This window comes from Heloderma suspectum, chromosome 1 (genome assembly GCF_057233095.1).
Source record: "Heloderma suspectum isolate Gila_16-S chromosome 1, 16-S_ref, whole genome shotgun sequence".
In the NCBI taxonomy this organism is placed as follows: Eukaryota; Metazoa; Chordata; class Lepidosauria; order Squamata; family Helodermatidae; genus Heloderma; species Heloderma suspectum.
The window spans coordinates 185923892-185938890 of NC_139458.1; the positions used below are offsets into that span (position 1 = coordinate 185923892).

Here is a 14999-nt window from a genome sequence, read left to right on the forward strand (position 1 = left end):
CTAAGACAAGATGTAGTGATGGCCACTGACTTGGATGGCTTTAAATGGGGATTGGACAAATTCATGGAGGATAAGGCTATTAATGGCTACTAGTCATCATGGCTATATATTACCTCCATTATCTGAGGCAGTACACCTATGTACGCCAGTTGCTGGGGAACATGAGTAGGAGGGTGCCATTTCACTCATGCCCTGCTTGTGGTTGACCACTGTGTAAACAGAATTCTGGGCTAGATAGTTCTCTCTTCTCACAGATTTAACTACAACTCAGGGTAACATTAGCATTGGTACTAAAGCACAGTTAACACAAATCAGGTTTGCTCCTAGCTTGGTGGAGCATTTTTCTGGAGGACATATTTTCTCATTAGGAGTGGGTTCTTAGGATCATGGCCAGTGACTTCAAGTAATACCTATATATGCAAAATAGGACAGCAAGAACCCCACCTCATCCCAACCTGGGATTTTTGTAACATATTGGACCTCTCTCCATCCTGCCCTCATACTGAAAGGGATTTTGCTAGTTAATGAATAATTAGCAGCTGAAAGGGGATGTTGTGGCATGAAGCTAGATGTATATTTCTAATGTGCTACAGTTCTCAGTTCTATCTTCATTGGCATTTAACTTCTATCTGTTTTTTTTTCTTTTCCTTTGCAGTTTAAAACAGAGTGGGAAAGTTAATGGGAACCCCTGGCCTCCATATAAGAAACGAACACATTTGCACCCAAGCTATAAAGGACTCATGAGGCTCTTGCACTGCAAAACTTTACACATTGTATTGTTTACTCTACTCTACAAGGTACTGCTGAATAGACTTTGACCTGGTTCTCATGGTCACTGCAGTCCACAGTGGCTTAGTTAAGCCACAGTAGATTGCTGTGCATGCTGGGAAGCTTTTGAATATTCAAGCCGTGACTGCGGCTTTTTGTGTCATCTCAACCCAGTGGGGGTGGGTAGTGCGAGGTCTAAACAACCCTCACATAACCCATGACTTGCTTTAGGGTTATGCGAGGGTTGTTTAACCCTCACAGAACCCACCTCTGCTGGGTTTGGGCAACATGACAAGCTGTGGTTCTGGCCTGAATATTCAAAATGGCTACCTGCATGCGCTGCAGCCCACCGTGGCTTAAGTAAGCCAAGGTGGGCTGATTGATCATGTGAACAGTCCCTTTTAGGACTTTGAAATTCAAAGATCCTCCCAACTTTACCTAATACTGCTTTTGTGAAGGATGTTGCTTTGGGCATGTTATGAAATAGTAATACGTTTTTGCTTGTTTTTTGTAAGTGGGCAGAGCAGTCTTACTCTGAGGTGGGCAAGGGGAGAACCGAAGACGGAGGATTCGCCATATCCAAAGACCGGCCAGGTTCACACTGGCAGGGTGGAGGGGAGGGAGGAGCATCATTTTGCCTTTGGGGGCCATTTCCCCCCACCTTCCAGGTTCCCTCCCATTGATTCTAATGTGAGGAATTAATCTCCAGCAGCTCCAGGACTGGCTTAGATTTGCTATCAGTTTGGGTGCATCCTGGGGAATGGGAAGACTTTGGGTCCTGCGTACGCAAGCTTTCTTCTGATCCTTCCCTGATACACCCTTGGAATGCCCCCTTCTTGCTTCTACCAATGTCGCATCTCCCTCTCTGAGTACAGACCTCTTTATCTATCCTCGGAAAGAGAGATCCAAACCACCCTATGGCCCCTGAGACACCCTCCCATGGACCATAGGATTGCAGCCTAAGGTACTGCACGTAACATTTTCCCTATTTTTATTCTTCTTCTGAGGAGAAATGGAACATAAATGCATACATTTAAGCTTAAGTGTCGGGGAAAAATACTGTCCTAAAACCCTATTTAATCCTGTCCTGCTTGGTTAGACGAGCCTCCTATTTCTTTTTTCAGCTATACAAGCTGAAATTAAAGCAGCTAGACAGAATAGAATTTTTAAAAACTTCATGTTAAGTGTCATGAAGTCATCTTGTGTGTACTTTAATTAACTCTTTAAAAATGAAAGCTTACATATTCTTACAACATGGTTTTCTAGCTGTGTCTGTGAGGTGTGTGTGTGTGTGTCTAAATATTGAATTTTGAATGAGAAGTCCCCCCCCCCCGCTTTTTACTGTAGTTGATAAACAGTTACAGCTGCCTTTCTCTGAGATATTTTTCATTATTTAAGATTAGATGATATGGAAATAATGTAGACAAACATTATTTCCTTCCTTGTTTTGTTTTTCTAAGTCTAAAGCGGAAACCTTTGGAGGGAAATATTGGAAAGTAATGTTGACTTTTGATTTAGATATTGATGGACCATCAAAACCTGTCAGAACATGTCCTTTGCATGGTTTTATATTTGATTGAGTTGGGACTAGAGAACTCACCTGAACAAGAACCTGATGAAGAAGTAAGTGCTAACAAAAACCTTTTTGTGTGTTTTGTATATATTATAACTACTTCTTTATTTTATACATAAAAAGTGGGACCTTGCAACAAAACATTGCAGTGTGCAGTGTTTCTGTTCAGGGTTCCAGCCACTCCATTCCATTCTCCTCCCCTAAATTCTTCCTCCCCCATCACAAGCAGTCATGCAGCTTCCTTGCACTTTTTTATGTTTCACACTAAATAAGAACTGAGTTAGAGCAAGAACTCTCTTCGTTGCTTCTAACTTTTTGGTGGGGTTGGGTGGGTAGACATGCTTGTTCCAATCCCAGATACATTTTAATTTTTTTGCTTTCTCTGTTGATGTCTATGTTTCTAGCTACTCCATTCTGTTTCTCCCTCTCAACTGGTTCTCACTTTTCCCCCACTCAGCCAGCAAACATTTTGTGACACTGAGTTATTGTCGGGCTATTTGGGGGTGGGGGTGTTCCATCTCCTTAGGGTTTTTTCTTGAAGAGGTTTATTTTTGTATGTGTCATCAAATCTTGGGCTTTCCCCAAGTCTATGGATACTTCTCTTATGTGTGGTGTGGTTTTGGCTCCAGTTTCATGAGCACAGGAAGACTTGAATTGGGTGTTAGTACATATGATGATGATACACTTTTTTAGAGCTTTATTTGGATTTGTAAGTTGCCCTGGGTGGGTGGAGGTAGACTCAGAGGAATAACTTGGTTGGAGAGCTAATGTAGCATGGCAGCTACAAAATGAGCTGTGAGCCCAGAAGTCTCAACTCAGTCATGAACCTATTCAGTGGCCTTAGGCAAGCTCTCCCAGCCTCCACTCATCAGGTGTAATATAGGTATAGCAATACTTTACAAGGCTCTCATTGTACTGAGAGAATGTATGTGACATGTGAGTTGCATACGATTGCCACCTATTTTTATAGAGTACTTTCTCCAAATACTCAAAGTGTGCTATAAATTTCAGATAAATATGCATAGGACTGGACTGTAATTTTTACTGTTATAACTATATGACTGAAAGGAGACCTCCTTTTATTCTGAAATATTTTTTCTACATGTTGAAGTTGACATGTTAACTTTTGCTAGTGTGTTTAGGCATGTTCAACTCTGTTCTGGATGCGTCATCATTTGTGTGAATTGCGGTAACCACATCCTGCCATGTTGATGGCTTGCTTTTCTTTTTGTGTATGTAATGGCTGATCCACCAGGATTCTATGGGAGGACAAGAACGCTGCCATGATAGTTGGTTTCCAGGGAATAACTTGGTGTCTAACATGCGTCACTTCATTAACTATGTACGCGTAAGAGTACCAGAGACAGCTCCAGAGGTGAAAAGAGAACCACCTGCAAGTACGAGCTCTGATGGCTCAGCAGCTTCTCAGGTAAGGGTGAAGTCTCGTGTTGTGGATTATTATAATGGTTCAAGGTCTCTTAAGTCATTGTTGACTTTAAGCTTTTGCCTTTATCAGGTTGAATTAAGCTTTGCTACAGGTATATCTGTCCATATCTGATATTACATGTATGGTATATAATACCATGATTCTTAAGGTTTTTAATACCCTCCTTTTCCCTCCCAACACACCAGAATCCAAGGCGGTCTAAAGGACTTCAGAGAGAGGTAGACTTGTGTGTATCTTGTACTCTAATGGCAAAATGGCTTTCACTGTGCTGACCCTAACTTTATTGCATTTCCACAATCTTTTCATGAATATTGTTGAGAAATGGTAATCTTTGCAGATTTCCAATGATTGTGTTAAAAGGTATATTGCCTAGAACGTGACAATACTGTATTTTGGTTCCAAATTCCTTTTGCGATCTACCAGAGGTAACCCTCTTTTTTCTAGCCTATTGGTAGAATAAATATCAGCTTGCTTTGTTTGAGTGTGTGTGAATTTCTGCTGCAGTTATTGCTAACATTTAATAATGTTGCTCTTAGCTACACCATTCTCAGTAAGCTTAGCCCTTCAATCTTGTTTTTAAAAATTGGAATGATAAATGGCTGCTTGATTCATCTTTGTGAACACATAATTAACTTGTTTAAATGATTTATAGGTAATTTGTAATGGGGTTGCCACCTTCTTAGATGGAGAGATGGAGAAGAGCCTAGCCATGGCTCATTTTCACATATTAAATTGAGTACTACTATGTATTTCGTTAGCATAGAGGCTATGCTAAAAGAAAATTTTAAATGGAAGCAAAATACCTTAGTTTAGTTGCTTATTTTTTAAGACAGAGTGGCAATAAGGTATTCACATTCATCATGGTACAGGACTTGCAGTTGTGAAAGATGCACTACATGAAATGGAGCTTTCATATTCAGGTAACTGCTAAATATCTTGTAAAGCTCTAAAAATATCCTGAAACATCAGGCATGCAGTTTTGTAAGTAGTTGCTTTTTAACGAATGAAAAACATAACATGTTCTTCACATCTGGAAATACAGGGGCAGAATCCAGGGGCTTACACTCCCACCAATTCTCTTACGCCCCGCCAATTCCATTGCGCAAGTGGCCCCCACTGCTTGCACAACGTTGATATAGCGCTTCTGAGGCAACCCAAAATGAGCGGAAATGCTTATTTCTGGAAGGAGGCAAGTCGGTGGAGCTTGCATAAGGGAGCTCCACTGACCTGCTTCCTTCCAGAAATGAGCATTTCTCCTCGTTTGGGGGCTTCCCCTAGAAAGTGCTAAATCTCCCTTCTGTAAGCAGTGAGTCCTGCTTGTGCAATGAAATTGGTGGGACCCACACTTGCAGAAGGGAATCAGTGGGGTGGAAAGGAATCTGCAGGGATGTAAGCACTCTGTCGAATTCTTCCCCAGGTCACAAATTTATAAAAGTGCCCACAGTAAAATCTCTAATTCTACAATTGTTTACCAACCTTTGAAAGGGAGTCAAATTCCTGTTAAAAATAAAGTCTGTTACTTGTTTAGAAAAAAATCAAATTTCAGTTTGATGTTTGCTAAAAAAAATTCTGCATATGGGAATGTTAAAAAATATAGAACTCCCAATGACTTAAAGGTTAAATGATTGGGAGCAGATTGTGGAATTATTTGCTCCCTGCCTTTTAGAATACCAATTTCCCCCAGTTCTTCCTCCACTGGTCTTAATCATAGACAGAGTCCAGATCTGAAGGAGCCCTGGGTAAAGTGCCCTCTGATGGGCCTCTCTTCCACTGATGGATCCTGGTAGTCTTACCTGGCAGTGATAGTGGGCAGCAGCAACAGCAACACTCAGAGCAACACTGAGTGGCTAGCTCAGTCCTGGAGCGATGCTACATTGGGGAAAATTAAAATGATTGCTAGACGCAGCCACCTGGTGGCAGCAGTGGGCCCTGCAAGTTGCCCAAGAAAGCCAGATGTTGACTCTGGCCCTGAGACCATAGTTAACCGTTACACCTGCACTGATACTGACCATAACTTTAATCATGTTTAAGGCTAACCAAGATTTGAAATCATAGGAAACCTTGGTTAGACTTAACTGCTAATAATGGTTGGGATTGAATGTAATGCTAAACCATAGTTTGTTTAGCTTAACTCTGGTTGTTTGTATGTCCAAACCTGCCTCAGTCAACTAACTATATGCACCAGCCCTAGGGGAACATGAAGTTAATTTTTAATGTAGAAGTACTTTTTAAGTTGTCTAATTTTGTTTTACGCAGGTAAATAGGACATAACTAAGACTTGTTTTAAACAAGTTTCTTTTTTAGTGGGGTACTTTGGAAACTTTTTCGATAGCAGTTTTAATACATAAAAATTGGTTCCTTTATATAATGTAATTTTCTTATTTTTCCTTAAGAATTCAGGGACGGCGCAAGTGTTCAGTTTGGTTGCAGAACGTAGAAAGAAATTTCAGGAAATCATTAATCGCAATACTACTGAAGCCAGTCAGGCAGTTCGGCCCAAGACTTCGATGAAATGGTCTGCTCCAGGTGCAACTCCCCAGCTAACAACAGCCATCTTGGAAATCAAGGAAAGCATATTGTCTTTGCTAGTTAAGCTTCATCATAAACTGTCAGGAAAGCAAAACTCTTACTATCCTCCCTGGCTGGATGACATGGAAACTCTAATTCAACATGAAAACCCTAAGTATTTTCATGGGGATGGCATGACAGCTGTAGAAAGGATTTTATTGAAAGCAGCACTTCAAAGCAGACTAAACAAACGTATCATTGAGGAAATATGTAGAAAAGTGACTCCACCTGTACCACCAAAAAAGATTAGTCCAGCAGAGAAGAAAACTTTGGACAAAGAAGAAAGGTAACTTATAGGATGGTGGGAAGAATTATCTCAGTGCTTGATCTTATAGGAATGTCTGGCTATATTCTATTTTAGAAAGCTTCTACATTTATTCGACTTGAGAATTCTCTACACGTTTGGAACCTTTATGGATTCAGAGCTTTGGCTGGCAATAAATGGAACTTTGGGCTTATCTAGTAGGGAACACAGTGAGCTACCATGGATAATATTGGTCATATCTTAACTAAGGCTAAGAGATCAGGAGTCAGCCATGGGGTTGCATGCTTCCCCTTCCCTTTTGGGAGCAAATGTTACCCCTCCTGGCTCACTGCAATTTAAGGGATATGTTGGCATTGACCTGAATTATGGTTAATACTAGCCAGGATTTCCATTTAACCAGGATTTGCAAATTGTATAATAAATGTCCTAGTATTTATGAGCATTAATTTTTCTCATAATAGAAAAATCTCAATTAAAAAAAAGTATTGATTTTTTAAAATGTATCTCTACCACTAGAGCAGCTCTGTAGGATCTGAGGAGAACCTACTGAGTTTAAATTTCCATAAAATGGTAATTGCACACCTACATGGAATGTAGAACTTTGGATCTAAGATTAGTGCTGGTTATGATTTCTGTCCTCATACAATTGCTTTTAGTGGCTCTGGAAACTCCTGTCTGTTCTAGCCAAGAGAATTTAACATTTTGTAAATGGAACACTTTGTTGTGTGGTTCCATTGATAAGGAAAGAATTGAAAAATGTAGTGCTTGAAACGTGTAGGTTTTGAATGATGGAAGAGTGTGGAGCTGGGAATGGATTAGACCTGATCTTCTTCAGCTGGTGGGTTAGGACTCTACTACTGGGCCACACTGTGATCTAAGGTGCACCACTACCATGAAAACATATGGAAAGAGATTAAGGAATAGGCCAACAAATGCATGTTTGGGCTAAAGGCGAGTCCTGGGTCTGAAAAGGTTATTGAATGCTGGATTAATGGAGATGCAATACACATGTAGCATGTAGAAAGGTGTGTTTGTGCAAATTCTATCAGGCCTTATCAGGGCCAGGCTCTAGGCCATCAGGTTCCAGATTTGGGGCGCTGGATGTCCATCCAAATGGGCCAGAAGTGGGTGCATGGTTGAAATCAGGCAGAAGTCAAGGTCTAGAACAGCAGGCAAGGAATGGACAGAGCAGAAGCAGGTATGTAGTCAAAGGCTCTCTTCACACCTTGGTTTTTTAGCCGGATCGTTCTTCCTTAATCACTGGTTTTCACAGGAGCTTTAAATGACACTCCTACTCTCCTGCTGCTATCTCACAACTTCACCTCTCTCTTCCCGTGTTTTCTGAGAACAGGGAAAACCTGGCATTTTCTGTGGTTGCGATTGAAGTCTCCATTTTCCTCCAGTGTATTTCCCCTTTAGCGCTTTGTCCCACTTTGTGTGGGTGTGTGCTAGGGGGTGTTGCTGGGTGGTGTTGAATAACATTGTCATGACAACAAATCAGTGGGAGGGTGGGAGCAGGTCACTGACCACACTTCCAGTGACCGTATCTGCCTCTCTCCTAATCAGCTACCTGTGCTTGAACTGTAAAGTGATTAACCATCCCAAATGCTTCTCCGAGATCCCCCTGAACACAACAGTGCTTACTTCTGAGTAAACTAATTGGCTGTAAGGCTTCCCTTTCCTGGGAGTAAGTGCCATTGAAATCTGTGTGGCTTGCTTCTGAGTAGGCATGCATAGGGGTGCATTGTAAGTCTACTTAGAGTAGCAGTCTTAAGGTCTCCCATCCCCTTCAGTGCGTTTACTTTGAACCTCCCCCTCCCATTGACTTCACTGACTGCTTTTTCTCCCCTTTGCTCACCAGATTGATGGGCTTTTTTCCTCCCAGGGTGGATGGAGGAGTCTATCTTCTCAGCCATGCAGGAGAAAGGCTTGACAGTTAGGAGTTCAATGGGTATTAAAAGTTCCTTTTCTCCTCCCCTGAATAAATTCATCATGCAAAGCTTGGAATGGTAATTTTAATGGTTTCCTTTTTGGGTGTGGAATTGTTTTAGATAAGGTAGTAATGCTGAGGTGATTTTCCATAGTATTCCCTTCCACCTAGCCAGCCACTATCTCTTCTCCTAGCCCACCTTGCAGGGTCATTGGGAAGCCAGAATAAGGGGGGAGAGCAACAACAGTGGGGGGTGGGGAAGCGAGCCAGGTCTAATGAAGAAGGTTTGCCCTGTGAAGTGGTCGCCAGGGTTTGGGGGAGGGTGCTAGGGATGGCTTGGTGCATTAACTGTAAACAAGTCTGTTTGTGGATTTCTTACTTCTGTAGCTGGGAACCCGGAAATCGGTATACTCTTCAAACTCAGTAGCGCAAGCAATATACTGCATTGCTTGCGCTACTCCATCACACACTGACATATTTAGCAGAGAAGGACTAGCAGCACCAGCAACCTTGGGGTAAGCCACCGAGTAGACTCTCTCTCCCTCGCCACAAAGTCAGAAGAAGGAGCGGGGCAGGGGACCAGCTCCCATAGCCCACTATCCCGGTCACTAGAAGGGCTTCCGACTTCCTTCCTGCTGTGGAGGAGTGGAGGGCGGGCGGAGCCATCAATCATGTTACAGGAACCAATGATCAGGGGAGGGGAGGGGGCATGGGGCCAGCAGCCCCCTTCTCTCCTGATTGTTCCATGCCGCTCCGCCCAGCCATGAAAAGGTATAGAGCGGAGGGAATGTGCTATGAGAGATGCCTGTATACAGGGCCAGTGTAAATCCCGGAAAAGATCTGGAATCAAAGGGACCGGTTTGTAGTGGGATAAAATTCCAGGTGTGAAGAGAGCTAAAGGCATGCAGAAGCCAAACTCCAAGGTAGCACAGCTCTCGCCTTAGAGACGATTTGCTTAGAGTAAGGGACTGGCTTGGAGGCTTGGGCTTTATAGGGCTCACTACACTGGATTTGGCCCTTGAGTTATTCTGCTGGATCCTCAGTCTGGCTGGTACTTCAGCCAAGAAGTTGGCAATTAAGCCAGAACTTAATCTACAAGGCTTGCAGTTGAACAGAGTGTTGGTGGTACAGGAGGTAAGGTGCCAGAGCCTGGCTGCTGGGAGCCCTGGGCTGAGGCACTTTAACGTATATTAGTAGACAGCACTGCTCTGTTCATTTCTGTAACACTCCAAAAATGAGAAAACATTTCCATAATAACATAGAACTCATAAGTGAATAGAAGTGTGATTTTGGTTTTAGCAGGATATAGGAAATATGAAGCGAGTTAGATGTCATTTATTGCTGTTCAAAAATATGAGCAGATTTGTGGCAGGAATGAAATTGAAAATGTTGACTTTTCACTATGCTGACAGTGAAGCCAAATGTTCCCCCACTTCTTCATTCCCCTGCCATGCCAGCACTGTAGATGCCAAATATGAATATGGGGACAGCCACATGGTTCCCTGATTCCAAATGTTGTGGCCGAACATGGAGTGTTGCTACGCTGAAGCATTTTTTTTTGGCAGCCTCCACATTGCCCGTGAGGGCTATAATGTTTGAATTGGCCCTCAGTAAAAGATGTAAGAGGTTTGCAATATTAAAAAGAGAGAAATGAAGAAGGCCTCCTTAGTGTGCATTTGTAATAATATGTACAGATCCACATCAAAACATGACTAGTGAAAAAAGCTAAGAAAACCAGTGCAAAGTCAAGCAAGATGCCTAAGCACCTTTTGAACTGGCATATACTTGAAATGCAAAATTGGTATCTTAAGGAGTAGTCCCTGCTAGGTAATTAAGCATCCCCTGCTTCAAGAGGGGAGAGGCAAGCACAAATACCTCATCCCACTGACTAGCTGCTATCTTCATTCATTCATTCATTCATTCATTCATTTTATATCTTACCTTTCTGCCAAAATAGTTGCTGAAGGTGATTAGCAATAATAAAGCACACATTAAAAACAAAATCTTAATCAAAATATAACATAAAACACATTTAAAACACAAAAACACAACAATAAAAGAAATAAACATCAGCCAAACAATAAAAAACCCTTCAGCAACAGACCAGCTTACATGCCAAGGGCTTGCCCGAACAAAAACGTCCTTCTGTTGGCAGGGAAACACAACAGAGAGGCAGGCTCACTTTGCCCCCCTTGTCAGGCAGTTCCGGAGAAGTCCCTCTAAACATGCCTCCAGTGCTGGTGGGACCAAGAGAAGGGCCTCCCCGAAGGTCTTAAAACCTGCCCAGGCTCATATGGGAGAAGCCGGTCTTTCAGGTATCAAAAATCACCAAGAGGTCCAGCAAAACCAACAGGGACACACTCCGCCTGTCTTGTTTCCAGTGTAGATTGTCCACCAAGGCGACCAAAGCAGTCCCTATACTATAACCAGGTCTATAGCCAGGTTGAAATGAATCTAGGTAATCCACCTCAGAAAACCCTGGAGTTGAGAAGCCATCACATGCTCCAGCCCTTGCCCAAGAATGGAATTTTGGAAACTGGGCAGAAATTATTCAGTACAGTGGGACACAGGGAGGTTTTTTTTTTTAATCAGAGGTTTTACCACTGCCTCCTTTAGGCAAAACAGAATTACAACTTGCCATAAAGAAGCATTTACCACTACTCTTACCCACTCAGCCACAACTCCCACTGCCCCTACCACCTTTATAAGCCAGGAAGGGAAACACACAGCACACACACAGCAGGGCTCACCTCTTCAAGGATCCTCCTGTCTGGTTGTTTCAGCTGTAGCAATTGCCGCAGTTATTCCCATCAGCAGCAGTGTGAGGAATTTTGCATTTTAATTTCCTTGCTCTTAGTTCTGACACAGAAGCTGCAGCTATTGCTATAAACAGGGGGGCGGGGGGCTGACAAATATAAATGCCAAAGACGGAGAGCCAAGTGCTGTCAGCTGCCAGCCAGGAAGTTGGGGAGCTCAACTATTGCTGTTGATGCTAGAAGAAAAAGCTGGCAGGAGGAACAGGCCCTGGTGCATTTTCTTTCCCCTTGCACCCATGTCTCAAGAGGGAAAATGTTGCTGTTATAATCTGTATCATAGATTATACCTCCACAGTCTGACAGGGCTGCTGGTCCATCTGTGTCTTTATTTTTGTTTCCCTAAAACACATATTCCCCCTCTCAACCATACTAGCTGTGTGTGCTCAGTGTGGTAGCTGACCACAAGCTTTTGTAATAGAGAAGTCTTCTTGTTACATATATTTATAAATGTTAGCATAGAATATTTCTGTAATAACGGTTTATTTATTAATTTATTACATTTGTATACCGCCCAACAGCCAACACTCCCTGGGTGGTTAGAACAATTATCTGTCAGAATAACTTGAATGGGCAGGACAATGTGTCATCCTGAATGATCCCCATCTGTCCATATTGTGTCTACTTTTCTGTAAGAGTGTTTGTGACTTAGGGTTAAGGCATCTATAAACTCATCCTGGGCATCTGGATTAGTGTAAGTCTTCAGGTGTTTCCATGTCTTACTAGATTTCCTGGGTACTACTTTCTCTGCTTATGCCTGATCATTGTACTCTTCCCCTGCCCCCCACCCACTTTGCTGTATATTTCACATGTGCTTGTGTGATACTTCCCCCCACCCCCAGGGATATAGTGAAATTGAGACCAGGTATCTTCCTCCATACCCTTCCCACCTCCCTTATCTAGAGATATAGGTTAAGAACTGGAGATCTCATGTTTATTTGAATGGGGGATCTCACCTGATCATCTAATAATTCTAAATCTTGAATTCAGAATGTTTATGTAGCTGTCTGAGATGTGAAGCCCTTTGTTCTGAGCGCTTGGTAACTTGGCTACTAATTGGGTTACTGCCTGACCTTGGAATTTGGGTGTGTGTATTGAGGGGAGGGTTACCTGTATGTACTTTGAGAGCCAGAATGTTTACCTTCTTTTGGGCAAGGTGCTTGGGCTTCTCTCACCCTGCATTGTGATGACACTGTGTGTGTGAGTAGAGGAGGGGCTGTGCTGTCTCAACCGAATTAGTGTATTTCTTTGACTATCCTTTTTCTTGAATTGAGATCTTGCTTGCATTCACAGAATCCTTCAGTTTCTGAAAACAATTGGCTTGGATCCTAAGATAAGTTAACTTAAGGAAGTTCATGGAAGGAAAGTTTCTCATCCCTCCCTCCCTCCTGCAGCCCCCTAAAATGAGGGTCTGTGCCCCCTCCTGAACAATATGGGAGGGGGCTTGCTGTGTAAGGGGAGAATCACACAAAATTGGACTTGGATCCTAAGAGAAGATAACTGAAGGAAATTCACAGAAGGAACGTTTCCCATCCTCTCCTCCCCCACAGAAGCCCTCTGCACTCCATCCCACATTGTTTGGGACAGTCCCCCAACTCCAGAGCGGCTTTCTGGGGGACACGGGTAGCTGCAGGGGAGAGAAAAGGACAGGAAACTTTCCTTCCATCAGCTTCTTTAAGGGCATAATTCTGTGCATGTGTAGACAGAAAAAAAGTCCTACAACTCCCAGCCTTCCCCAATCAGCATAGGTTTAACATCAAAAGGCACATGGGAGGGGACCATGCTGCAGTTCCCCCCCCCCCCCAATCCAGCATTGCTCCTCCTGGAAACTGGGACAATGCTAGTATGGGGCAAAACCACACTGGCCCCCAATCTGTCATGTGGCTTCTGAAATAACACTCATGGTGCAGCTATGAATTGGGCTTCACAAAGGTATTGCAAGAAAGATTCTAAATAGTGAGAAAGCAGTGGAGTTGACACTGCAAAATTTTGTCGCAGGTTGAGTGCTGCTCTTCAGAATTCCAGTCATTCAGTTCCACCCCCCCATCCCCTGTTTTCCACCCCCTACCCCAAACACTCAGGTCAGCATTCCATGGCCACTGACAACACTCAGTCCCCACTGGGCAGTTTTGGGGTGTCATCCCTCTGCCCCTGCACTTAGATTTTTTCTTACGCACTTAAGTGTACTTCTGCAAACCTTGGAGTTTGCCCAAGTGGACCGCTACCATCTATGCATAGGAGGGAAGCGCTGTTCTGGCTCCATAAACAACAGCCTGCTCAGCCTTAGCGTTAGAAACAGAGGCAGTGAGGATGCTTGCAAAATCTTTGATAAGAGAGGACAGGGCGGGGAGTGGTGAGCTCAGTACATATGTTCTTGTGTAAGGCTGAAATGAAGACGGATCTAAATTAGTAATTAAGCTGTTTCGCATGGCCTCAGCTTGGAGGAGGAAGTAAAGTCCAGTCTTGCAGTAATGAAGATTGAGCAGGCTGGGAGCAGTCAATGCTGACCTATTTTCTAGTTTCTCCATCCTACAAAGGCAAACTTGGCATCACCCATGTCAGTCGTTGCCATAGAAACAAAGGCATAGAGCTGAAGAAGGATTTAGCAGAGCTCTTTCGCAATATCTTTCTGTTTCTGCGTGGAGCCCCTTGGGCCATTGCGGAATATTACTGAGCTGTACTGAATCTGTCAGTTTATGTCTCCTTATTAAAAGTCTCTATTTACCGTTAGCCTGGTTAACAAAGGCATAGCAGAGAGAGATTCCAGGGGGGAGGGTGTCTGGGGGGGGGGGGAAATCATTATGAAAGTTGCCTCACATATGTAATATATCCTGCCTATATGGGACTAAAATGTGCTTGGCTGTGTACTCATTTGCACTTGTCATATAGTAAGTGTGCTGTGACATGGATATTAAAATTACATTGAAAACTTGAAGATCAGCTCCTGGATAAGATGCAGCAGAAATATGATTTTTAAAAAAAAATTAACTCCATTAAGGAGAAAATGTAAGTGATCGAATAGGAATCAAAATAAATTCCCCAAGTTCTTACAGTAGTAATTTATTTATTGCTGCTTCCCCCCTCCCTGCAAGTGGATCAACCCTCTGACAACAAAATGTTATTGCATGTGTGTTTTATTTTAAATTGCATTGTGTGTTCTTCCATTATATTCAGAGGAGCATAGAATCATAGAATAGAATCATAGAATAGTAGGGTTGGAAGGGGCCTACAAGGCCATCGAGTCCAACCCCCTGTTCAGTGCAGGAATCCAAATGAGAGCAGCCCTGACAAATGGCTGTCCAGCTTCGTCTTGAAGGCCTCCAGTGTGGTAGAGCCCACCACCTCCCTAGGTCATTGGTTCCATTGTCGTATTGCTCTTACAGTCAGGAAGTTTTTCCTGATGTTCAGCTGGAATCTGGCTTCCTGTAACTTGAGCCCATTATTCCGTGTCCTGCACTCTGGGATGATCAAGAAGAGATCCTGGCCTTCTTCTCTGTGACAACCTTTCAAGTACTTGAAGAGTGCTATCATATCTCCCCTCAGTCTTCTCTTCTCAAGGCTAAACATGCCCAGTTCTTTCAGTCTCTCTTCATAGGGCTTTGTTTCCAGTCCCCTGATCATCTTTGTTGCCCTCC

General features: G+C 43.1%; 1 protein-coding gene across 5 annotated transcripts in view; it reads left to right on the forward strand.

Annotated features, from left to right (window-relative positions):
- Nucleotides 1-14999, forward strand: part of UBR3 (ubiquitin protein ligase E3 component n-recognin 3) — a 128863-nt gene that overhangs the window by 46571 nt on the left and 67293 nt on the right. For 3 of the 5 annotated variants that reach the window (XM_084812492.1, XM_084812511.1, XM_084812502.1), the window contains exons 20-24: nt 656-797; nt 2287-2391; nt 3597-3770; nt 3974-4006; nt 6182-6642. In XM_084812492.1, the coding sequence (XP_084668618.1) occupies nt 656-797; nt 2287-2391; nt 3597-3770; nt 3974-4006; nt 6182-6642 (915 nt within the window). The remainder of the gene's footprint in view (nt 1-655; nt 798-2286; nt 2392-3596; nt 3771-3973; nt 4007-6181; nt 6643-14999) is intronic. The other 2 variants (XM_084812520.1, XM_084812530.1) reach the window with 1 other exon arrangement.